Genomic DNA, 26,486 nt, shown 5'->3' on the forward strand with positions numbered 1-26,486 from the left:
TTGTTATTGTTTTGTTTACATCTTCAACAAAATATCAAGAAAGTAGACTAATATAACTAAAAAGAATTTTCTTTTGGTATTAAGTTTTATAGTAATTAATTGATTGGATTATTAGCTACGCCTATTGATATTTTAAACTTTTTATTAGCAATATAAGTTAGGCCTACTGTAGGTCTGTATTTCTAAATACTGAGGATGTGTTTGATCAGAACAATATGTTTGAAGAAGTCATTTCAATTTAAAAGGCAGATTTTGAATGTACAAACAGCCATGATGACTCAAAGAAATTTATCCTTTGATTTAAAGGTTAGTCAAATTATATTTTTATAGGTTTGGTTGATTAAATTTGTAATTTCGCAAGTTACCATACATACCTAGCATAAGAATATGTAGCCTTTACAACCAAAGGCCTAAGTACATAGGGCCTATTGTTTGATTTATTGATCTAAGTAGTAAGTTTATTTTATAACAAGTAGGCTACAGATAACATTCTATTTCACACTCAAATTCAACCCGAAATAACTTAACTTAGGCTTCTGGCTCTGGGGAGTGGAAATTTGCCCAGGTATTTTTTCCCTCAAACCTTGTACAGTATTTACCCGTAAACGCTGCAATGCTGCAAGGAGACTGAAATTAAGTTTACCCTCCATTTTCTGGGTTAGAAATTCAATGGAACCATCACCGTCCCCTTACAACCCCCCTTTTTACTTTTTAAGGGGGTAAATTCCCCTCTAACAAAAACAAATTTGGCCTTAGATGGAATTCCTTTTATTTTATGAATCCAAATATACCCCGATTGCAACACTTATCTTTTTTGCCCCTTAACGGGAAAATTTTATTTATTTATTTACCTACCAGTAAGGTTACATGTATACTTAGGGATCTAGGGAAGTGACAATGTTGCAATGCTACATGGAGACTGAAAGTATAGCTTACCCCCTATTTTCCGGGCCAGAAATTCAATGGAACAATCGTTCCCCCTACGACCCTCTTTTTTTCTTATTAGGGGGCTGAATTCCAACATTTAGGCTATATACTGCAGTTAGACATGTTAAATGAAGTGCTTTTATGTGCTGTAGGCCTACCGTAAATAAGTTAATTGATGACAAATTTGTTAAGTAACAGTAATCAAGTTAAGTTAATCAAAGGACTAAAATAACAAAATAGATAGATGTTCCGCGATTTGATCTTGGATCAAAAATAGGCTAGGCTACTTATGGAAGCTTTGATGACTACTGTTTAATGATTAAAAACCTTTTTCTTTTTGGAATTTTTTATTTGTAAGAACTGATTTATCAAAAACTCTTGTTAATAAGTTACTGTTCAACTAAGTGAGAATTTTAACTTTTTAGGAACACATTACAACTATAAACAACTATACAATCAACTATACTGTTGTCGGAAATGGAAAACATAATTTACTTCTCTTACCAGGAGCAATGGGTAGGTAAATCAAATTAATTGAAATGTTGTACAATATTATATTTTTGGTAAGTAAATAGGCTAACATAAGTTAAGTTAAATCACAGATGGATAAACCATGGTAGGCAAAATCTGTGTAGCCTAATTTTAAGATAACCAACAATAACATTGTCTTATTTTATGTTAAAAAACCAACACTAAGCAAAAATTTGTCTAGAAGGTAACTTCATTCGAGCAGTCAGGAAAATGGTGCCCGGCGACCTATACTCGCCATTTGACCGCAAAGATAAACTTTTTTTTATTGTTTATAAATTTTTTTTGTGAGTAGGCCTATAGGCTAGGTTGCCATTTACATATATTATGTATATACAGTATAGATATGTATACGTCCATAAACGCGATAACTTAAGTAATTTTTGTCCATTTTTGATGAAATTTGGTTTAAAGGTGTAAGGCGGGATTAACTTGAATGAGTCAGGGAACCAGCATGATCAGACCATGAGAATGGGGTTTTACAATGGGTTTTATGGGGTAAAAAATTGTTTTTCTCATTTTTGACCCTCAAAGCACAAAATTTCCCAATTTCTCTTTATACCTTTTTAAAGAGCATAAAAAAACAAATAATTTTTCCTACAGTCACCCGACAAAGTTGGCTTCCTTGTACTGTTTATAGTACAGAAAGCTGCTAATTGCTGCATATTTATACTTTGCCGTACGGTTTATACTTTGCTGTACGGTTTATACTTTGCCGCACATCAGGATTCCAACGAAACAACACAAAACAGCGTGGTTCCATTATGCACGTAATCCTTGTACGCTTGGAAATAGGTTGGCAACACTTAAAGATAATTATACTATGAGCAGCTGATTGACTATTATAACTACGATTTAACCTGTCATTTCGTGTTTATAGTTTCGGTATTTCTGAAATTTCTGGACTTTTCTTTTAAACGTTTTTAAAACCTTCCTACGATCTTAATAAACAAGAAAATACCTTTTAAGCATTTTTTTTAGGCGCGGAAACCACTTCAAATTACAAAAACATACGGAACTATATTCTCAAAACGCGGAGCACATTTCTTGCCGAGGAAAAATAGCGGAGTGATATGGACCGCGGGTACTACTTTCTCTAGGGCACCATTTGTGTTGCCAGCTGAACCTAAAAACGTGTTGCATAGTGTTTGAAAGACTAATTATTTATATGCTTTATAGTGACTGTAGGAAAAATATAATGTGTAACACGAGTGAAAAAGGCCTTTGCTGCACTCGAGATCATTCCACACTCGCCTGCGGCTCGTGCGTAAACATTGCTCTCGTGTGCAGCAAAGTGCCACTTTCACCACTAGTTACACAAATAACTATAGTATATCAAAGTGTTGTTTTACGGTTATTAGTAATGGAGAAAATTCAAAAAACTGTAAATTTTAAATTCCCATGTTATTCTTATGGAGGATAAACTTATTGTAAAATGTTGGTGTTTTCTTGTTTATGGATATATTTTGGTCAAACTTGGCAAATTTATTTATTTTATACTAACGTATTAATATTTTACTAAAAAGAAAACACCTTATTAGTTTCCTTGTGGCAGCAAACCTAGGTACTCGTTAAGCCTAATGTTATTTAAATATAGATTTGAAAATCAATTCAGACAAATGGAAATTTGCTTAATCGGCAGGTTTGCTGCGGCGGGGGTACTGTCATGAATAGAAGGTTATTCCCAAAGTAAGATTAAAATAGTTGTATATCACACGGAGCAAAAGTGTCTTTTTGGTACCTAATCGTACATCACGATTGCATACCAAAAAGAGCCACTTTCGTACCTAGGGATGAAAACTACAATTTTTATTTTTATATCAAAATTTTTCTGTTTACAGGTACAATGCAAAGTGATTTTGCTCCACAATTCAGTGGTTTAGATCAAGAAAAGTATACCTTGATATCATGGGATCCAATTGGGTATGGAAAAAGCAGACCTCCTCAACGAGAATTCATGCCAGATTTTTATGTGAACGACGCCAAAGTCGTAGGAGCTCTAATGAATGTAAATACTTTTGGTTCTTTGCACGCTCATTTAGATTTTGTTATTTTAATTTTGATTAGGCCATTTATAATATTTGGATTAAAAACTTATTTAGAAACAAAAATCTTTTTACCAACTTTACTCCAGATATCAGACTTTAGATCTCTTGAAAGCCGTTATCTTGTTGTTACTCAGGCACTTTATAACCATTGACTTTATAGTCAATGATATATAACCCAGTGATTTGTTTAAGCTAAAACAATGTTACAATGGGTTAGAAAACACTTGAAACACTAGAAAACAACTGAAATAAAATATTCTATTTATACTTAGAAACTGGACCGGCGGCAGTACTCTGTGTTGGGATGGAGTGATGGAGCCATCACAGCCATCATCTTGGCGGCGCTGCACCCTGACAATTTACACCGGGCTGTGCTGCTCGCACCGATGGCGTATGTTACTAAGGAGGATGTTGCAATCTACCAGGGTAATGCCAGCTTCTCATATCAGGTGGAGTTTAAAGCTGTGAATCAAGCTGTTTACTGTTTGTGAATAACCTTTTTGTATGCGTATACCAGAAACAGTACAGTTGAGTACCGATTATCCCAGTGCCGATTACAGGGCCGATTTACCGAATAGGCAAGGTAGGCACGTGCCTAGGGCGCGAGACAATTGGCTTTTTTGGGGGGGCGCCAAAAAATTGGAAAAAAGAAAAAAAAATTGTGGCCGTTTTTGCATGCGATCGCGGTAAACTGATAATCCCTTGCGGCCGTGAAGACACCTTAACAGTCTCCCACAGGCAAGATGTTAATTATTTACCGCGGTTGTATATACGTCATCATCGTCCGTCTCCCGCGATCGCGTCAAAGTTCTGACTATTTCCAGCGGATGTGTGGACATAATTATCGTCTTCCTTGATCGCGGCAATATATGAACACATCCCGCGGTCGTGATGAGATTATCACCGTCTACCGCGAATGAGGCAAAATTGTAATCTTTTCCCGGGACCGTGTGGACATTATCATCTCCTTGCGTGATCACGATAAAATTCTGATAATCCCTCACAGCCGTGAAGACATCATCGCCTCCCGTGGTCGTGAGGCATTGTCATCCTCTCCCGCCATTGCGGCAAATGGTAATCATCTCCCGTGGTTGTTTGTAGATCATCATAGTCTTTCACGAATGAGGCAAATTTCTGATCTTTCCCGTGGTTGAGTGGACATTATCATCGTCTTACGCGATTGCGGTAAAATTCTTATCATCCCACGCAGCCGTGTAGAGTAGACATCATTATTGTAACTCCCGCGATCCTGTAGACATCGCAATCGTCCCCCGCTGTCGTGAAGACATCATATAATCGTCTCCCTCGGTCATGAAGACATCGTAATCGTCTCCCGCGATCGTGAAGACATCGTAATCGTCTCCCGCGGTCGTGAAGACATCGTAATCGTCTCCCACGGTCGTGAAGACATCGTAATTTTCTCCCGCGATTACGGCAAAATGTTAATAATATCCCGCAGTTATGTGGATATCATTATCGTCTTCCGCGATCGTGGCAAATTTCTGACTGTTTTCCGTGGTTGTGTGGACCATGATCATATCCCGCGGTCATTTAGTCATTATCATAGTCTCGCGCGATCGCGGTAAAATCATGATCATATCCCATGGTCGTTTAGACATTATCATCGTATCATGCGATCGCGGCAATATTCTGATTATCCTTCACGGCTCTGTGGATCTCATTATCGTATTGCGCGATCGCGGTAAAATCATGATCATATCCCGCGGTCGTTTAGATATTATTATCATCTCATGCGATCGCGGCAAAGTTCTGATCATCCCTCGAGGCCTTGTGGAGACATATTATCGCCTCCCGTCTCCCTTGGTCACGGAAACGTCACTGTTGTAAATTGACAATTCCAGGTAGAAATAGAAAATTAACACATAATTCCTGGTTCAAAAAAATTCACGCTTAGCTCCCAGATTTCCCGGTTGGTGGTCCCTGTTATATATTGCAAAGGGGCGCTACTATTAGTTGTGCCTAGGGCGCTGACATGGTCAAAAACGGGCCTGGCCGATTATCCCAGTGCCGATTATCCTAGCTTCCGGGCTTGAAAAAAGTCGAGGGTGTTCGGCCGAAGTCGTGAGCGTTTGTAGTTGATTATTGCCATTTTGTAGCTTGTTTGCTTAGTTGTCAATACTGTAGTAGCTTTGAAGCTACTGGTGTGTTGTGAGGTGTGTAGTGTGTTATTTTTTAGCCTGATTAGTGGTAAACAAAAGCGTACAGTTGTTTAAATTGACTGCAATCAAACGTCTTGACAATGGAGAGTGAAAGTAGCTAATGGATTAGGTGTTGGTGAAGTGGCTGTGGGAGACTGGCGTTGTAAAATATCTTAACTTGAAGCATGGACTTCTCAGAGAAGCAGTTTCGATAAAATTTCAAGTCAGAAGACTATGATAAAGACATGTAAGGCATTATTTATATGGTTCTCTCAAATGAGGTCACTAGGTCGCCCATTAAGTGGGAAAAGTCAAAGCAATTGAATTTAAAAACCAATTCAAACATGGCAATGAACCTGTTGGGAGAATAGGTTTGGTATAAGACAGCTAGATATTAGTAGATAAAAGTTGTCGGTAAATTCTAATGACACTACCGAGAAAAATAAAAATAAATAAAATGGAATCCCTGATTTTGAAACATGGCTTTACCTCATTAGGCGATATATATATATATATATATATATATATATATATATATATTTGTTTTTTTTTATAGAGGGCCAGGCTTCAAGTAATTATGGGATTGCAGGGCAGCTAGAACAGCTTATTGTGCACCCTCATTCACAGGTCCTCATTCTTTGTCAAATCCCAGGTCCTTTGTGAACCATGAGATCCTTTTGACTATGGATTAACCCAATGGTTCTTCCCTTTGATCTCCAGTCGATAGGCCAAGGGATCTCATGCGCAGACCTTGTAGGGCTGGGCACATTTATATCACGTGGAATGCTGTCTTCTCCTCCTCTCCACAGGAGAGGCTTTCAACTTGAATTCCCATATTGTTTAAATGTCCACGGAATACCCAATGGCCGCTAATAAAGCCAACCCCACCTTCCCCAGGGTCTTCCTACCCAGCCCAAGGGCATCTGCCGCTATCGCACCTGTAAGGCGATATCCTTACCCCCTAATGTTACTTCTCTAATTCAGCCAACAATTGGTCGAAGGAAAACAGTTCCGAGAGGAAATAACACTAAAGAATGCTGCTTATTGGGTTGCCGAAGCAAGAGATAATTTAGCAGAACACTCAGTCAGGGAATCATGGAAGAAGCTTTTTGGGATACAATAGATAACAGAAAAACGTTCCTTCAACATTGGGTCCGAAACCAATGTCAGTGAGCTGATTGTACTGACAATGTCCTCCTCAGAAGATCAAACTGGGTAAATGGAGGGGATTTGAAATTTATGAAGAAATTTAAACTGTTTTCTGGTGGAGTTAAGCTACGGTACTCTTTTTAGTGAATTTCCCATATAGGGAATAAGCTATTACCGTTGGTCTCATGATAATACCTAGACCCGGGACCGATTTACTTTTTTGTTTTGAGGTCCCCAGAGGCCAAAAACACCATCCGTTCAATGCATATATATATTTTTTTATTTATAATATAAAAATTAAAAACATAGTTACAGTAGAGTCCTGCAGAATCGGCGTAGTGTGGACTGGAAAGGTGCAGAGTTTGTGAAATGCTGGGTTATCAGGAACTAGAGTTAAAAGTAAGAACAATACAATTTTTAAGCTTTTACTTGCCTTTTTTATCTATATAATTAATACGCTACATGAAACTTTGTCGGTCGAACTCCTACGCCATTTCTTAACCGATTTTATCCATTGACGTCTCATTGGAAAGAGCGTGTCGTGTAGATTTGCAAACTGGCCTTACATTTTTGAAAAAGTCACTTGGGCTCTGCCCGAGTGGCTTTGAAAGTTCCCATGTTATCCTTATGAAGAACATAATTGTTTACATTTTAATCAGCTATATAGTTTAATTGCTGTTATTTATTTTTCTATTCAAAGTCTTTTAAACTCATCGGAAATTATGATGACTTTTATTTGTTTTTAAATAACTACTTTAGTTCTTTGGAATTGCTCGATTTCGAGCAACGTGTTTACTAGTTTATATTTATTTTAAAAGTCAGTATTAAGTCACCAGATATAGTACAACAAATCCTTGGTACGAGTTGTGAATGATTTGACTTGAGCTGGCTTGAGTCCATGTTTAACTCGGACTCAAAAAATCACCAATTTTCTGAGCCAAGTGATGGCCGAGTTATCCAGACTGCCGGGTTATTGAGTGCCGAATTTGCGGGACTCTACTGTTTTTAAGGAATATTTTAGTATAAAAAGTAGTCTATTTAAATTCCATTGTCATAAACTGTCTTGTCTCTTGTTTACAAGTTTATGAGTTTGTTGCCTTGTGGTCATCCAACTGAAAGAGCAGTTGTTCAAGTTGAAATTCACATTTAATATTTAATCTGTTATAAAGAATGTTGGTCAGCAATGAAAACAACAACAAAAATCTAACACTTGAGGGACAAATCTCTAAAGGCAATGACCTGTTTATTCACCATTTGTCACTCTGCTAGAAGCTTTACAATTATACCTCAATCATAAAAATCTGTTGAGTAGGACGGCTGAAAATGGGATGTAACAGGGAAACCCATATTGAATTAATTATATGGAAGATAAGATTGCAAAAAGACAATGTTAGTAGGTCATGACCACCATCTACCAGCAACGTGTCGCATCCACAATCAGTACTGTTATTTGGCCTAACTTATGTCATATGTTTTTGTGTTGAGCCTGTGTGAGTGTTTATTTAGTTTTATTTATTATTGTTGTTATCATTTGCCATATTTAGTTATTAAAAATTACTTGCATGGAGACTTATTCAGGCATTTATTAATAAAAGGGCCCCTAAAAAAACAAAAAAAACTGAAATTTAAACTGTTAAATAATAAGTTTATGACATTAAAATTATATTGAACACGCAAAATAGATCAGATGTTTTGGATAAAAAATTGTTTGCCATTTTTTGACCCAGTATCCCAGTATGTTAGTTTAGTTGTAGGTAGAGCAGTGGGCTGACCCTCACCCCGTACACAAGGGAATATTTCCGAGGTTCCATGATAGGGAAAGGAACTGGCACAGTGTCTATGTCCCCTTCACAGTCTCAGTGATGAAGAGTATTCTCATTGAGACAATCAACTTCAAACAATTAGTCACAAATTTATATACACATTTAATATCTATATATTAATACGCAAGCAGTTTTCTTTTCACAGTCATAACTCAATAACGGCTTGATGGATTTTAAAGTTTGAGGTGTCAAATTAAAGGTATTTTCACGTAGATGTGCAAATACGTCTCAGAATATTTGGAAAGGTCACCACTTAAGTACAATTATTAAGGGCTAAAGTTTGGAAGGTGGCGCCATCTGTTGACATTTGATCAAACTCATTTACCTTTGTTTACAAATAACATATGGACGTAGTTTGAAATAGTTTTTAAGGTTAACCACAGACTGCAGGACTTAAAACTTCCAGAGCAAAGCTGGAATTTATATTTTGTTTCAATCTGTTAACTAAGTCTGGTTTATAATGAAGAGCATCCTATCAATACTAGACAACAAAGTGTTTAGTAAGAATAAATATTTAATTCTTTTTATTATTAGTTTTTAAGTTTGACCATAGACTGCAGGACTTATTTATTCCAGAGCAAAGCCGGAATTTTATATTTTTATCTAAACATCTGTTAACTAAATCTGTTTCTTAAATAAAGAGTTTCCTAGCAAAACTTGACAACAAATTGTTTGTAAATAGTTGAATGTATTTACCTTACATCGTATTTTACTGAATTATCGTGTTGTTTTGGTTACAGTTTGGTGTGATGAAATGAATGTTTGAAAGTGATTATTTCCAGTGCAGTTACATCACCATATCATGTAATTTACAATGTGTATAACAATTCCGTTGTAGTGTTTTCTGTTGTTTTGTTAACTTTCGTAATTTATCTAAATTTAAAATAATATGCCACCAGTAAGAAGAAAACTATGAGTGGCTGGAGGAAACGCAAACGTGGCCGCTTGCATCAATCTCCCAATGTATCATTTAAAGATTACAGAGTGGCAACCATCGTGTGGGATACATCTAACCTTGGACAAATGAACGTTAGATGTTTACATTGTGGTGGCTTACATTTTAAGAAAAAAAAGAGTCTGGCCGATACAGTTCAATTGTTACTCTTTGTTGCCATAAATGAGAGAACCATTTACCTCATCTGCGGAATTCACCATACTTTCAGGAACATATTGGAAACTCCCAATCTGAAATCAGGGCTGTGAGGCTTGGATCTAGAATCTAATAAACTATACAGCCCGATGTGTAACTCACTCATTCACTGATCAGGTATACTAATTCTAGACCACTTCTAGATGAGCTAGAGACTTGAAATTTTCGGCGTTTTGTAGGTCTAGTGCCCAAACCCCCGGGAAAATCCCGAAAAGTCGCATTTTCCCCTTTCAACCCCCCCTAAATTAACAATTTCCCCCCTATGTTATTCTTATGGGAAATAACATTGAAAAATACCAACTTTCGTACGCTCATCTGAACCGTTTAGAAATGTGCTAGAGACTTGGAATTTGCGTAGTATCGCACGATGGGATCTTACGTTATCGGTGAAATTCGTAAAAACCCAATTTTCAAAATTCAACCCCCCCAAAAAATTCCATTAAAATCCTTGTTTTTGCAAAAACACTTTTTTTTAAAACGGCTGTAGCTCGAAAACCGTAAGAGCTAGATTCGATTTGAGGAAAAATCGTAGGTTCGCAATTAAATTTTCTACAAGACACTCTTCGGCGTTTTTCAAAAATCGCACTCCTTCACCTTCAAAAAACGCCCTACTTCCAAAAATTGTGAAAATGCTCGATTTTTTTACGTGTTTTTAATTTTTAAAACGACTTTTCGTACGTATATTTGTACTTTTTATGCTCCCAACGTTGAAAGGAAAGTCCCTAGAGTGACCTTCTATAATTTGCAACCAAAAGGTGAGTGAGCGTAGCGAACGAGCTAACCTAAAGGCAAGTGAGCGCAGCGAACGAGCTCCAACCTAAAGGTGAGTGAGCGTAGCGAACGAGCTAACCTGAAGGCAAGTGAGCGCAGCGAACGAGCTCCAACCTAAAAGTGAGTGAGCGTAGCGAACGAGCTAACCTGAAGGCAAGTGAGCGCAGCGAACGAGCTCCAACCTAAAGGTGAGTGAGCGTAGCGAACGAACTGCAACCTAAAGGTGAGTGAGCGTAGCGAACGAACTTCAACCTAAAGGTGAGTGAAAGTAGCGAACGAACTTCAACCAGGATTTGATTGAGCCATGCGTTTAGTTTAATTTTTTCCCCATCTCCACCCCAAATTCGTGCTTTAACCTGAAATTTTACCTTATTTCCCCTATTTTTGGTGATTTTTACTGCGCAAGGGGTCCATTACAGGTTTGGTTTGCACTAAACAACCCCCCTATGGAATACTTCGCAACTGCCAAGTTATCACTACGTCTTTTACGCAAAAATGTTTCCGGACAACATCCTGTCCCCCGTGACAATTTCTCATCACGGCTACTATTAAAAGGGGGCCTGGGGGCGGAGCCCCCAGCGAGCCAAAGGCGAGTCTATATAACTATACAGCCCGATGTGTAACTCACTCACGGGGGATACAAATTCTAGACCACTTCTAGATGTGCTAGGGAGTTGAAATTTGGCACGATTGTCGGTCTTGGTACCAAACCCCCGGGAAAATTCTCAAAAGTCGCATTTTTTTATTTTAACCCCCCCTTATTCAAGAATTTCCCCCCCAATGCTATTCTTATGGGAAATAGCATTGAAATTTGCCGACTTTGGTATGCTCATCTGAACCACTTATAAACGTGCTAGATACTTCAAATTTGCGTAGTATTGTAGTATGGGATCTTACATTACCGGTGGAATTTGCAAAAGTCCCATTTTCAAATTTTAACCCCCCCAAAAATCCAAAATGGCGGACCTCTGAAAACGAAAAAAACACATTTTTTTCAACCGGATGTAGCTTGAAAACGGTAAGAGCTAGAAAAGATTTGAAAGGATTTTAGCGAAAGGAAATTAAATTTTATACAAAACCCTCTTAGGCGTTTTCCGGAAATGGCACTCCTTCAGCTTAAAAAAACGCCCTACTTTCAAAATTTAGTAAATTTCTTTGAAATTTTTTACGGGTTTCGCTATTTTTTCATACTTAAACAATTCTTTTTTGCAGATATTATTAGTGCTGTGCAAAAGTCCAATTTACTTTAAATTTTACTCATTTAATGTTTTTTTTGTATCCTTACTCCTTAACCCCCAAAACTTAGGTTTAATGTCAAATTTAAAGGTTTTTTACCACTTTTACAAGCCCCATGTTATTCTTATGGAGAATAACATTGAAAATGGTAGACTTTGGTGTGCTCATCTGAACCGTTTAGAAACGTGCTAGAGACTTGAAACTTGGTATTATTGTAGTAGGGGATCTTATATTAATGCTGAAATTTGCAAAAGTCCCATTTTCTAATTTTAACCCCGCCAAAAATCCAAAATGGCGGACCTCTGAAAACGATAAAACAAGTTTTTTTCAAACGGATATAGCTCGAAAACAGTAAGAGCTAGAAAAGATTTGAAAGGATCTTAGCGAAACGAAATTAAATTTTCTACTGAACCTATTCAAGCGTTTTCCAAAAATCGCACTCCTTAAGCTTCAAAAAACGCCCTAATTTTAAAATTTTGTAAATTTCTTTAAAATTTTTACCGGTTTTCGCTATTTTTTCATACTTAAACAATTCCTTTTTGCAAATATTATTATTGCTTTGTGTTCTCCTTACTTTACTTTAAATTTTACACACTACATGTTATTTCGTAACTTTACTCCTTGACCCAAAATAAGTTTTTACCACTTTTACGAGCCCCATATTATTCTTATGCAGAATAAGATTGAAATTTGATGACTTTGGTATGGTCAAATGAATCGTTTATAAATGTGCTAGAGACTTGAAATTTGTTAGTTTTCTAGTAATAGATCCTAAGTTAATGGTGAAATTTGCAAAAGTCCAATTTTAAAATTTTAACACACCCAAAAATCCAAAATAGCGGACCTCTGAAAACGAAAAAACACGTTTTTTTCACAGGGATATATCCAGGAACAGGAATTAAATTCTCTACACAACCCTCGTAGGTGTTTTCCGAAAATCGCACTCTTTCGGGTTCAAAAAACTCCCTACTTTAAAAATTTGGTAAATTTCTTTCAACTTTTTACCGGTTTCTTACTTTAGTTTAAATTTTACACGGTACGTGTTTTTTCGTAACTTTACTCCTTAACCCCCAAAACTTAGGTTTAATGTCAACATTTGAAAGTTTTTACGAGCCCCATGTTATTCTTATGTAGAAAACATTTACCCCATAAAAACCACCATAAGTCCCCGTTCCCATGGTCCGTTCATGCTATAGATTTACTCTGGTTTACTTAAATTTACAACCCCCCCCCCAAATATTAAATCCCCCCAATGTTATTCTTACAGGTGCATAAGTCTAAATCACGTTTACACATTTCTAGATTAACTGGATATCTGAAATTTTGAATGATTGTAGATCTTGCGCCCTTTCCGAAAAGTGACATTTTACAAATATAACACCCACCCCCACGAAATATAGAATCCCCCCCCCCCAATGTTATTCCTACAGGTCCATCGGTCTAAATCAATTTTACCCACTTCTAAAATAGCTAAAGATCTGAAATTTGGCTCAATTGCAGGTCTTGCGCCATGGACCATTTCTATTTACCCCCTACCAAAAAAGGGGGCCTGGGGGCGGAGCCCCCAGCGAGCCAAAGGCGAGTCTAAATACTATAATCCCGCATATGTAACTAAGGGATACAAATTCTAGACCACTTCTAGATGAGCTAGAGACTTGAAATTTTCGGTGGTCGTAGGTCTAGTGACTAAACCCCCGGGAAAAATCCGAAAAGTCGCATTTTCAAATTTTAACCCCCCCGAAATTTCGAATTTCCCCCCCCATGTTATCCTTATGGGAAATAACATTGAAAAATACCGAATTTGGTACTCTCATATGAACCGCTTAGAAATGTGCTAGAGACTTCAAATTTGCGTAGTATTGTTGTATGAGATATTATATTACCGGTGGCATTTGCAAAAGTCCCATTTTCAAATTTTAACCCCCTCAAAAATCCAAAATGGCGGACCTCTGAAAACGAAAAAAACACTTTTTTTTCAACCGGATGTAGCTCGAAAACGGTAAGAGCTAGAAAAGATTTGAAAGCATATCCAGGAACAGGAATTAAATTTTCTACAAAACCCTCTTAGGCGTTTTCCGAAAATCGCACTCCTTCACCTTCAAAAAACGCCCTACTTTCAAAATTTGGTAAATTTCATTCAAATTTTTACCGGTTTTCGCAATTTTATCATACTTAAGTAATTCCTTTTCGCAAATATTATTATTGTTTGGTATTCTCCTTACTTTACTTTAAATTTTACTCATTACGTGTTTTTTCGTAACTTTACTCCTTGACCCCCAAAACTTAGGTTTAATGTCAAAATTTTAAGGTTTTTTTACCACTTTTACAAGCCCCATGTTATTCTTATGGAGAATAACGCTCCATAGTTTGAAAAAAAAACTCCCTTAAGTTACAATTCAAAACACAGTACGTGAAAGTCAGTAATGCAGTGTTAAGATTTGGTTCTCGCTCTTTATTTTGCTACTCCTTCACATACTACCGTCAGTTATGCAGTTTTAACATTTGGTTCTCGCTCTTTCTTTTGCTACTAGAATTGACTACACTTGCTTAATTCCAGGTGTACATTTCTATGTGAGTTGAGTGGTTTTTACCAAATTTTCGCTCCTCTATTTAGTATTCATACGAGATGGCTTTCACTTGCGTTGCCGCTGGATCTTTTAACCAGGGAGATCCTAGATTTACTGTTAGCAACAACGCTCAGTGCGTGGCGAATGCGGCCTGCGCGCTAGCCTGGAATGTGTTAGGTGATGGTTTTAGTACCCGATCAATAGACGAGATTCTCATGGCCGGTGATCGTCTGTACATGAAATCACGCCATGAGTATCAGATTGTTAGCAGATATCTGTTTCCCGATGAACTTGTGCGGGACTTTGATATTGGTAACATGCATGTATCCATTGAGGATATATCGTATGTGTGTAATGGCCAGTACCCTTCGGCTGTCGATCTACTTGATGATGCTGTAAACGCATTATCAAGTATACTGGAGGGGATTTTGTCCTCCGATTCTCTTGACGGCGGTTTTCTGTTTACCGGCCAATTAGCGGCAGTCGCCTTTTGGCGTTCAAATGGCCGCTACTACGTTTTCGACTCTCACGCTGTTAACGAAAACCGGCGCCGTGACATTGTTCCAGAAAACAACAAAGCTAGGCTCTTCGTTTGTGACACGTTACATTCACTGGCAGCGCTGCTTCTGTCGAATTCAAGATTTACTGTGTCTTATTATTGTTTGACAAAAATTAAGTTTGTCATGCCTGCTCCTGCCGCCCCTTTGATTCAAAGCGCTGACCCTAGTTTTGTTAATAATGATACTGGCAGCCCCAATCCACAAGAACATCCCAAAGACAAAATTCGTGGGAGACCAAAATTAATTAAGCGCGGCCGTCCTAAAACTCTAACTTCCACTCGTGAAGAGCAAGTGGACGCAGCTAAGAAGAAGTACAGGGAGACTCATCCTGAGAAAAATCGCCACGATGTGCAAACTTTCTCTCAGCGTCACCCTGGTGCGGCTTCTGAAAGAGTTCAGATTTATCGATTGAAAAATCCGATACTGTCTAAACTCCAACATCTGTCTGGACCACTTGCTCGGTCCATAGTGAAAAACAGCCCAATGTCTGTTTGGAGTGGAGAATTGCTGGACACAATAGAGCCGTACAGATTAAAAAAGACCAGTCTCTGGGTGGACGACGTTTATAGGTGTCGTCATTGCCAGGCAAGGCTCTTCGAGGAAGAGAAGAGTAGAAAGCAATGGTGCTGCGGTGAGGGAGCCTTCAATGTCCTTCAACTTCCTCCTCTCCTAGAGCACTTTTATTCCAATCGCCACTTCCTGGAAAGAGCCCGTGCATACAACGATCTGTTTGCTTTCTGCGCGCTCGAAGTGTCAGGCGGGTATCGTCATCCTAGTGGTCTTTCTTTTTTCAAGATCGAGGGAAGAATGTACCACCAGGTCTACAATCTGGACGCCCCAGGACAAAAGTTCACCACTCGTTCTGGAAACGTTCAGTTTGTGAATCGGTCCCGCCTGTACATAGACGACGGCGAAGAGCGCCGTAACATTGCGATGGGTAGATCACTTGATGCCGAGATCATCGACGGTATTGCCGATTTTCTATCGAGGGAAAATCCTTACATTGAGCACTATCGTCGATTGAGCAACGAGCCTTCTGTAAACGCTCACTTGGCTTTTCAAGTGACTAGTAGATCTACCCATGGCCCTGTTCTCGGTGATCGGCAGACAGGCGTTGAAGTGCACGCTGTGCTCAGCAATGATGAGAACGACACTGAGCCCCGGAGACTGACAATATGGAAATCCGGTTCCGACAGACCTACATTTATCGATCTTTTACATCCCCTAATGGAACCTTTCCAATATCCCCTACTCTATCCGCAAGGCACTGTGGGTTGGCACGTCGGGCGCCGTGACAACAAAGGTGCCAAACTGACCCAGTTTACGTACTCGCGTTGCCTCCTACTTTCTGAACCTCGCTTCTCTCACTTAGGCCGTCTTTCACAAGCTTGGCAGGTTGAGATGTTCGCGAGGTACGAGGAGGAGAGACTGCGTTATATAAAGTTCACGCAGCTGAAGAACACCGACAATGCCTTGCGGGTAGGCCCGGTTGACGAGATCCGTAATGCACAGCAGGTCTTGAACGACATCGCTGGTGATGAAACCGTCCAAGGCGAGGGCGGGGTGCAGGCAGGAAAAGTCTACCTCCCAAGTTCGTTCACCGGGGGTCCCAGATACATGAAGGTCAAATATGAGGATGCCATGGCACTCGTATCGCGCCTGGGTTCCCCCACTTTCTTTCTGACTTTTACGTACAACGCGACTTGGGAGGAAAACAAGAAAGCTTGCCCTCGTGGAGGTACTCGCAGTGACCCTAGCACTGCTTGCAGAGTTTTTAGAATTAAACTTCTGGAACTTCTCCGAGATCTACGCAGCGGATCAATGTTCGGACGCGCTGTCTATATCGTCTACGTCATCGAGATGCAAATGAGGGGTCTTCCTCACGCCCAAATTGTATTCAAGATTGACAGCGACGGTCCAGTTCAGGCGTCAGAAATTGACTCCATCATCCGCGCGGATATTCCCTCGGAAGAAGAGGCCGGAGGCCGACTGAGGAAGTTGGTCCTCAAACACATGATCCACGGTCCATGTGGTAATGATCATAGGACTGACTTCCTCTGTTGGGACTCTGCAAAGGGTTACTGCACCAAATACTTCCCCAAGCCCTGCTGTGAAACCACCCACGTCGACGAGAGGGGATTCGTCCAGTACCGACGTGATTACACCAATCAGGGGACTATTGTATCACGTAATAAGAACATTGCCGTACATGACGGTTGGGTAGTGCCGTATAACTCCGCACTTTTATTGAAATACGAGGCCCACATCAATTTGGAGCTGGCGTCTACTCGCCGCGTGATTAAGTACCTCTTCAAATATCTTATGAAGGGAGGATCTCTCCAGAACGTTACAGTCACTCCCTTCAGTAAGCAGGATGATGAGGTACAGCATTACGTGACGAAGAGAATGGTGGGTGCCAGTGACGCGTGCTGGCGTTTGTTAAACTTTCCTGTCTCAGAATCTGAACCGACTGTTGAATGTCTTCCCGTCCATCTGGAGGGCAAGCAGTCCGTCCTGTTCAGACCAGGCCAACTGGCAGCGGCAGCCGCTAGGAACAGCTCCAAACTTACAATCTACTTCGACCGGCCTCGTATTTCACTGTTTGACGACGTGACATATCAGGGTTTTTATGAAACGTTTGTGGTCCACGTCAAGCGCCCTAAAACTGCAAAGATATACGAGCACCCTGACGGCGTCCATTTTATCACGGCCCGCCAGCGTGGCGAGAAAGTGTGCAGACTGTTTTGGGTCTCTCCGAGCAGGACTGAACAGTATTACCTGCGTATCCTACTGATGACTGTTGCTTGCCGTGGTTATGCCGACCTCCTGTCCCGCGGTGGGCCGAACTGCCGCACTTTTCAAGAGGTCGCGCGGCATCTTGGCTTGGTGCAAGATGAACAGGAGTACCACTACGCGCTGCGCGAGGCCGCCACTTTCATGACTGGCCCGAGACTTCGTTCTTTCTTTGTGATCCTCTGCAACATGGGAGCTCCCGCAGCTCTCCTGTGGGATGCATTCCGTGATTCCATCTGCGAGGACCACATTGAACGTAATCCTCTCGATGTTGAACTGGCCTACAAGCTAGGTCTCATCGAGATTGATCGTAGTCTCCGTCGGCAGGGCTCTTGCGTCGCAGATCACGGCCTCCCCGATGTACACGATGACACGACGGAGTTGGGCAGAGAACTGCTCTTACACGGCGAAAATCAACAGAGAGCGTTTGTGGAGGAGTGGGTGACAAAGCTCTCTGAAGACCAACACCGTGTATTTGAGTACGTTGCCTCCGTTCTCAATGCCCCAGCCAGCGGAACGTCGTCGAAAATCATTTTCCTTGACGGTCCGGGTGGCTACGGAAAGACCACTCTTATTCGTGTCATTCTCGCATACGTGAGAGGTTGTCGTCAGGTTGCACTGGCAGTCGCCAGCTCTGGGATCGCCGCGGGTAACATGCCTGGTGGGACTACAGCTCACAGCATGTTCAGGTTGCCACTCGACTTCGGTGACGGCACCGGCTTTTGGAATATCACCAACGGCTCCCAGCGAGCAGAGCTCATCAGGGCTGCAAGGCTTATTGTCTTCGATGAGGCCCCGATGGCACATCGGTTTGTTTTCGAGGTTCTCGACAGATCCCTGCGAGACCTCATGCGTTCCAATGAGCTATTCGGTGGCAAAATCTTCCTCTGCTGTGGCGACTTCCGCCAGATCGCACTCGTCGTTGTGAACGCTCGAACGCCATCTGACATAGTTTGTGTTTCTCTTCGGGCTTCCCATCTGTGGCAGCATTTCAAAATTTTTGCCCTGACGACAGCTCATCGGACTAGTGGTTCCACAGCCTATTCCGAATTCCTTCTTGAGGTAGGCAACGGGACTGTCAGTTCGACAACTTTCTTGGAGGGACGGAACGAACAAAGTCTAATTCCGCTGCACGGGATTAGACAAGTGACGTCTTTGACTGATTTGGTCGATTCCGTCTTTCCCGCAAACGTCCTACTCGACTCTGATATGTGTTCGCGACGCGCAATCCTCTCGACTCTGATAGTGAACGTCAAGGAGATCAACGACCACATCTTGAACTCCCTCGACGGTCATCTGTACGAGCTGAGGAGCGCCGACACAGTTGACAGAGAGAACGACGATGGCCTGGATGTCGACGTTCAACTCCTGAACACGGCTACTGGCAAGGGCGTACCAGACCATGTTCTGCGGCTGAAGATCGGCTCTGTTTGCCTCATTATGAGGAACCTCAACATCGCTGAAGGACTCGTCAACGGCACTAAAGTCATCGTAATCGGCATCTCCAACCGCCTGATTACAGTGAGACTTCCCGGACAGACGCAACCTATCGGAATTCCCCTGATTACCTTTACTTTTGCGTTTGTCGAGGGTTCGCCGTTACGTGTTCGTCGACGTCAGTTCCCACTGATGTTGGCCTATTGCATGACCGGACACAAGAGCCAAGGTCAGACAATAGATTCAGTCGGTGTTGATTTACGGACCGATTGCTTCACGCACGGGCAACTGTACGTCTTGCTCAGTAGGGTCAGACATCCCGACCATATTGTCGTTCTCGTCCATCCCGAACGTGTCCGAGATGGAATCGCATACGCAAAGAACATCGTGTATGGCGATCTCCTTCTCTAAACCGGACTTGACACCAGCAGTAGGCTAGGGGATCTGCTTAATCAAAACTCCCCGTTGTGACTTGACAACATCGGCAGTACGATAGGGGGCCTGCCTTATCAAAAGTCCCCGTTGTTGTATAAAGTAGTTAGTAAAGTTTACTAACTTGTACATTTGTAAATAATTGTAAATATGGTTCCGACGTTTCCTGGCCTCCCCGTGGCGGAACTGGATATGCCATAAATTTTATGGCTAACCGACAGGGAAACAAACATTACTTGATCTATTTTCATAAATATATACATGAATATCTACTATAATCTATTTATTTAATATGATACTTTACTATTATCAACGTATTCACTTATCAATCGACATACTAATCAATCTACTAATCTTATACAAAAGTTTACTAACTTGTACATTTATAAGTAATTGTAAATATGGTTCCGACGTTTCCTGGCCTCCTCGTGGCGGAACTGGATATGCCATACAGTTTGTGGCTAACCGACAGGGAAACAAAAATAACTTATTTACTATAATCTATTTATTTCATAATAATACTTTACTATTAAACTTATCAATCTACTATAATATGTTCGTGAGATGGTTATTACTTCTATATCGATTTTCGCTATCACAACCCCAATTGTATTATCACTTCGTTTGACCAAAAACTCAGTTGTAAAAATACTTTACTAACATACTCTATTTCAGCAACTTTAAAATAGATTTTTTAAGGGTTTTTTAAGTTGGAGCTTGAAATTAACTTGCTAACCTCTTGTAATATATTCCTAAAATTGTTTTTATGTAACGTAATATTGACTGTTTCACTGACTGCATTGTACAAACTAAACTCTAATCTACTAATGACGACTAACAGCTAGGGGGCCTGGGGGCGGAGCCCCCAGCGAGCCAAAGGCGAGTCTATATATTAATACCCAAGCAGTTTTCTTTTCACAGTCATAACTCAATAACGGCTTGATGGATTTTAAAGTTTGAGGTGTCAAATTAAAGGTATTTTCACGTAGATGTGCAAATACGTCTCAGAATATTTGGAAAGGTCACCACTTAAGTACAATTATTAAGGGCTAAAGTTTGGAAGGTGGCGCCATCTGTTGACATTTGATCAAACTCATTTACCTTTGTTTACAAATAACATATGGACGTAGTTTGAAATAGTTTTTAAGGTTAACCACAGACTGCAGGACTTAAAACTTCCAGAGCAAAGCTGGAATTTATATTTTGTTTCAATCTGTTAACTAAGTCTGGTTCATAATGAAGAGCATCCTATCAATACTAGACAACAAAGTGTTTAGTAAGAATAAATATTTAATTCTTTTTATTATTAGTTTTTAAGTTTGACCATAGACTGCAGGACTTATTTATTCCAGAGCAAAGCCGGAATTTTATATTTTTATCTAAACATCTGTTAACTAAATCTGTTTCTTAAATAAAGAGTTTCCTAGCAAAACTTGACAACAAATTGTTTGTAAATAGTTGAATGTATTTACCTTACATCGTATTTTACTGAATTATCGTGTTGTTTTGGTTACAGTTTGGTGTGATGAAATGAATGTTTGAAAGTGATTATTTCCAGTGCAGTTACATCACCATATCATGTAATTTACAATGTGTATAACAATTCCGTTGTAGTGTTTTCTGTTGTTTTGTTAACTTTCGTAATTTATCTAAATTTAAAATAATATGCCACCAGTAAGAAGAAAACTATGAGTGGCTGGAGGAAACGCAAACGTGGCCGCTTGCATCAATCTCCCAATGTATCATTTAAAGATTACAGAGTGGCAACCATCGTGTGGGATACATCTAACCTTGGACAAATGAACGTTAGATGTTTACATTGTGGTGGCTTACATTTTAAGAAAAAAAAAAAGTCTGGCCGATACAGTTCAATTATTACTCTTTGTTGCCATAAATGAGAGAACCATTTACCTCATCTGCGGAATTCACCATACTTTCAGGAACATATTGGAAACTCCCAATCTGAAATCAGGGCTGTGAGTTTCCAATAATTATAGTAATAGTAGTATAATTATAGTAATAGTAGCAATAGTAATTGTAATAATAGTAATAATAGTTTCCAATAATAGTTTCTAATAATTTTTGGATCTAGAAATTATTAGAATAAAATTCGTCAATTCAATTCCGCCTTTGCCATGGTCAGCTCTGGAGCTCATTTAGATGAGAGGATCATACAGGGGATCTACAATTTCAAGATCCATAACACTTGAAAGGAAAGATTCGGTGAAAAAATATGTGGGAAATAGGGTCACATTGCCAACCCATTTGCCCAATCTTTTAAAACTGTGGTAGAAATGTGTAGGGACGAGAGCTCCGAGGAGTTAAGGGAGATTCTTATGTACATCATAAGAGATCAAATAATTGGCTTTCCTCGCTACAATGATGCGAACTGTATAAATGTCGCCGCTATTTTTAAAGCTGAAAACAGAGGACCACCAGACCAAATAAATCTTTTTTTTTACTAATAATGTTAAACGCGAATCCGTTCTAGATCCGTCGTTAGATCCACTTGCTTGCCCTCTAATGTTCCCAACTGGAAACTTTGGTTGGGGCCCCTAATTTAAACACGCCTAAAACAGAACCTATCGTAGAAGTAATTTAAGAGTGCTATATTACGTGTCGTACTGGTTTGCGTCAAGAGAGGGATTTGGCTAGCAACATTAGGTCGGAAAAGCTCACTTTACAGGGTGTGGTTGACATCTACGTTCTCATAGTGGGTACCCACCTACAATACATAAGAAATGACCAAAGCAGTATGAGAGCGGATCTATATTTAAATATTGTAGGTTAGTTTTATAATTTGTTACAACATAATATTTTTCGTATTTCTATAATCAGTCATAGACTTTAGAATTACTCTTTGATTGAGGTCTTGCTGTTTATGTTTTTGTTGTTTATTTTTTTATTAGGCCTACAAGTTGCAGTTTTGCTCGATTTCGAGCAACAGGTTATCTAGTTTATATTAATGATCAATTTTGTTATCTGTCACATTTTCACTGTTGACTAGCAATATAGAACTGTCTACAGATTTGCCATTTAAAGGCAGTTGCTGAAGTGAACTGTGTAGTATAATGTTGACAGGGCTGAAGGATATCAGCCAGTGGACACCACAGTTGAGGCAGAAACTGGAGGCTGTGTATGGAGCTGAATACCTGACAACATTGTGGACTAACTACTGCCAGTGAGTACAATTACAACTCAATCCTCACTAGCCCACCACAGTTACAAAAATTATTATGTTTACGCAGGAGAATAATATGCTCAGAAGGTTTCTCAATGTGCAAAATATAACTTGCACAGTGTTGCTAGCCAAACTTCAACTTGAAAGTTGCAATTGTCTGTGGGAGTATAACCATTGACCATTGGGTAGTGAAGTAGGCAACCCATCTACAGTAGACTCCCTCTTATCTGGAAAACTTTTTATTGGACTACACTCGGCGGAAATGACATCTCTTCAACCGGACAATTTTTATGAGCACATTGGTTAAACCGGACTAGATCGGCAGGAAGTGGGCGGTACTTTAACAACTGTTCTCGTGGGAAAGATTTGAGACCAGTGACCACGTGTCTTAAAACAAAGCTCTCCTAAATTTAAGTCAAATACTGTATACAGTATGCATTTAAACGGTCCGTTTTTACAAGTTTTTTGGGGACGTCGGTTCAACTGGAAAAACCGTTATCCGGACTAGCCTCGGTCCTGAGGAGTCCGGATAAGAGGGAGTCTACCGTACTGTATATGATATGGATGGACCAAGGCAAAAATGTGGTTCGGATTCCACTATAAACTGTAGGTCCCTTAGTTGCCATTATCTGTATGGGCTATTAATTAACAGCTGTGTCTAAGGAATGTGTCGAAATAGTCGAACCTTAGTCACTAACAAGACTACAAGATCGCGCCACTCATCCTACACTCATCTCCATTCATATTTTAGTTAATTTACCTACTTTGTATGTTTGCCATTTCAATGTAAAGTAGAGTAAAGTAAAGTAAAGGACCAGCTGTAGTCAATGCTTATTTAAATTGATTGTGCTACAGTACAAATTGTTATTTTCTTCCTTAATTTTCAATAGTAAGATAATTTTCAACTACTTTAATAGTTGGGTGTGACTTAAAAGATGCTATAGTTTACAATAAGATGTCTTAATTCAGTTTGGTTAAAACTTTGGCATTTAACAGAAATTGGTAAATGACATCAGCACACTCTGTTGGTGGCTCAATTTAACTACATTCATTTTCATCCTAAAACTGGTTGGAAGTGAGCTGGTCTATCGGTAGAGCTCGGGGCTTGGGAGCCTTAGGCCCCAGGTTCAAATCTTGCCAATGGATTCTATCCATGTGCTGTGACACTAGTCCGATGTAATGGGTGAACCAGTTTCGGGCTAGGACCTAGCGTCCTGGGATGAAAAGTCGGGACATAAAACGATTTGTAAAACTGGCTACAGCGCATGGAAATGGGATGCTCTACTTCTGTCAATAGTCAAAGGCATAGTTAAAAAAATGAAATGTGTGAATTGTATAGTTTTTAATGCAGATAAACTGTGTGCTGTTTACATAATATAAGTGTAATCCTTCCATTCCTTTTGAGGATTTATGGAGTGAATCCTCTGCTCCTTACTTCTCTGTGGCTGTTGACACTTACTGATTCATGTTGTTTACACCAACTGCTTAACCAATTTGTTCCTTGACGTTTTGTCTGTTTGCCTCTACAGATATTTCGAGGACACGTTGAGCCAGAGAGATGGCGAGGTGTGTCGCAAGTATTTGTCCCAAGTGAAGTGTCCGACACTGGTGTTACATGGAGAGCTGGACCCTGTAGTACCTCTACATCATGGAGAATATGTGGCCAGACACATCCAGAGTGCGGAGTGAGTACATGAAACATCTAGCAGAGTACTGTATAATACATGGTCCTTGATAAATGTGCCCTAATGGTCTTAAATTCATTTTATACTAAGCAAGATTTTTGTATAAAATACATTTGTTTCCACAGTAGAAACAGTGAAAACCTTCATATATTACCGAACCACAATGGACGTAGTTGGAGGTTCAGTAATTAGCAATTTCACAAAGTGCGAGGGCTATTCAGAAAATAAGAAAGAAGACGCGTTTGTCTCCTCAGCGACTGTCCAGCAAGAAGTGTTGTTTCGCTTTACTTTGTTGTAATATTCTAGCTGCAAAAGTATGCTGCAATTGAAAATCCCGCTAGTTATGATATGATTTTTATACCTTCTGAATATTGTTCTTACAATAAACAAACCTGTTGAATGCTGTTGCATAACACAAACAAAATTAAATGAGCACTCTCACACCTACTGTGAGTTCTAACCTTGTGAAAATATATTATAATTTTTGTGTTAGTTTTTGACCGTATTCTGGTAAATTTATTCAATTGTTTTATCTGTTGTGATTTCCAACATGTGAATTTTTCCAAAGTACACCACATTACTTTAGTACATTTTAATTTTCTTATATGTTTTTGGTGTTTTATTTACTTTTTTAATCTTGGCCTTGATTTCCGATAGTTTATCTGATCACTTTAATATCACTTTATATAGGTTTATAAAGCTTACGATCATAATGCTTTGTAGTTACCTTAAACACTTTTCATTTGTAAGTACTTTTTGTTGTTTCAGGTACCGTGTGATTAAAAAAGGTAGACATAATTTCCACTACAAGTTTTCAGACAAAATCAACTCAATGATTGACGACTTTTTATCAAAACCCGAGGACTTGGGGGCTACGGGTATTGTTAATCTGTAGTGAATGTTGTATGTTTTTATCAGAATACCAATTTTTTGGTTACTTTAAGGTTATGGGAATTGTAATTGTTCAAGTCTTGCACTTAAAAATTATAATTTAGAGACATTTTAGTTTATAATCCAGATTAAATGGAAATTACGTTGAATGTACCACACAACAGTACAGTAGTGATATTGATAGTGTTATTGAAATAGTGCATTATTCTTTTTTAAAGTGTTGTCACTATCTAGCTTTTACAAGCTAGAAATATCAACAATCCCCTGGATATGATGATGCTTTGAAGTTTATTTCACATATTCAATTCTTATTGTGGCATTCCATGAATGTTTATAAAATGTAATACGGGATGAGACTGCCTTAGGTAAATTATATTTTTGTACTCTGTATAAACTTTTCACAAACTTTACAACCAGTGAATAAGTCTGAACGCATTGTAATTAGGAAGCAAAATTGATTTATATTCAGAAGAAGTTGACTCAACGAATAAGTTTAATGGCGCTTTCTTTTAATTCAATCTTCAATATATTTTTTTATAAGTGCCTTCTTTGAAATTGTAGGTTATTTAGATTCTAGTTTAGTTAATTTTCTTGCAAAGTTACAATTGATATCATGAATATAGCAAGTTTTGTTGTTAGTTTTATAGTTTTAGGATTTTGCATGGGGGGTAAGCATATTACAACACATAGTCACTAAAATTGCTAGGTTTTAGTGCTAAATATAAAACCTAGTCATGCAGCATTTTTAATTTGCATTTGTGTTCAAATAACTGGTTGCTTATTTTAAACGTACAGTCAAAAAATTCAAAACGTTTCTTTAAGAACAAGCAAGATACCTGGGCCAACAATGACTTCTTATTGTCCATTCAACTAATTTTCCTAAATTAATTTTCTATTTCTAGTCAGCATTTCATTTTTGTTAGTAGGATATGTATTTCAAACAACTACAACCTATATTTTTTTAGACATGTTTTTTAAGAGGGTTCGACCCGGTCAATTTAAGATGGCGGCTAAACACGCTAATATTCCTGAACATGTCTCTACAGTACAAGCTACCAACATTCTAAAACTAATTTTTTCCAATTATTGTGTGCTTGTGGTGCTCTTAACATATCAGAGCTTGCAGTGGGTGGAGCAAAAATAGTTTTT

The 26,486-nt window shown here is 39.2% G+C and overlaps 1 protein-coding gene across 1 annotated transcript; it reads left to right on the forward strand.

Annotated features, from left to right (window-relative positions):
* LOC129004754 (valacyclovir hydrolase-like) lies at positions 1–26,486 on the forward strand. The gene is made up of 7 exons (XM_054433369.1): positions 1–306; positions 1,353–1,443; positions 3,297–3,463; positions 3,776–3,929; positions 22,662–22,761; positions 24,291–24,446; positions 25,215–26,486. The coding sequence occupies exons 1-7, from the start codon at positions 196–198 to the stop codon at positions 25,339–25,341; spliced, it is 906 nt and encodes a 301-aa protein (XP_054289344.1). The 5' UTR covers positions 1–195; the 3' UTR covers positions 25,342–26,486.

Source organism: Macrosteles quadrilineatus, unplaced genomic scaffold (assembly GCF_028750875.1).
Source record: "Macrosteles quadrilineatus isolate MER2022 unplaced genomic scaffold, UCM_ALF_1.0 Scaffold_11__1_contigs__length_5352618, whole genome shotgun sequence".
Classification (NCBI taxonomy): Eukaryota; Metazoa; Arthropoda; class Insecta; order Hemiptera; family Cicadellidae; genus Macrosteles; species Macrosteles quadrilineatus.

Excerpts from the sequence above, each read along its gene's own strand:
- LOC129004754 (XM_054433369.1), top strand. The coding sequence starts at position 196 with ATGTGTTTGATCAGAACAATATGTTTGAAGAAGTCATTTCAATTTAAA. Across the intron at positions 307-1,352 it reads ATTTATCCTTTGATTTAAAG|GAACACATTACAACTATAAA; the intron begins GTTAGTCAAATT and ends TTAACTTTTTAG. Across the intron at positions 3,930-22,661 it reads GGATGTTGCAATCTACCAGG|GGCTGAAGGATATCAGCCAG; the intron begins GTAATGCCAGCT and ends TAATGTTGACAG.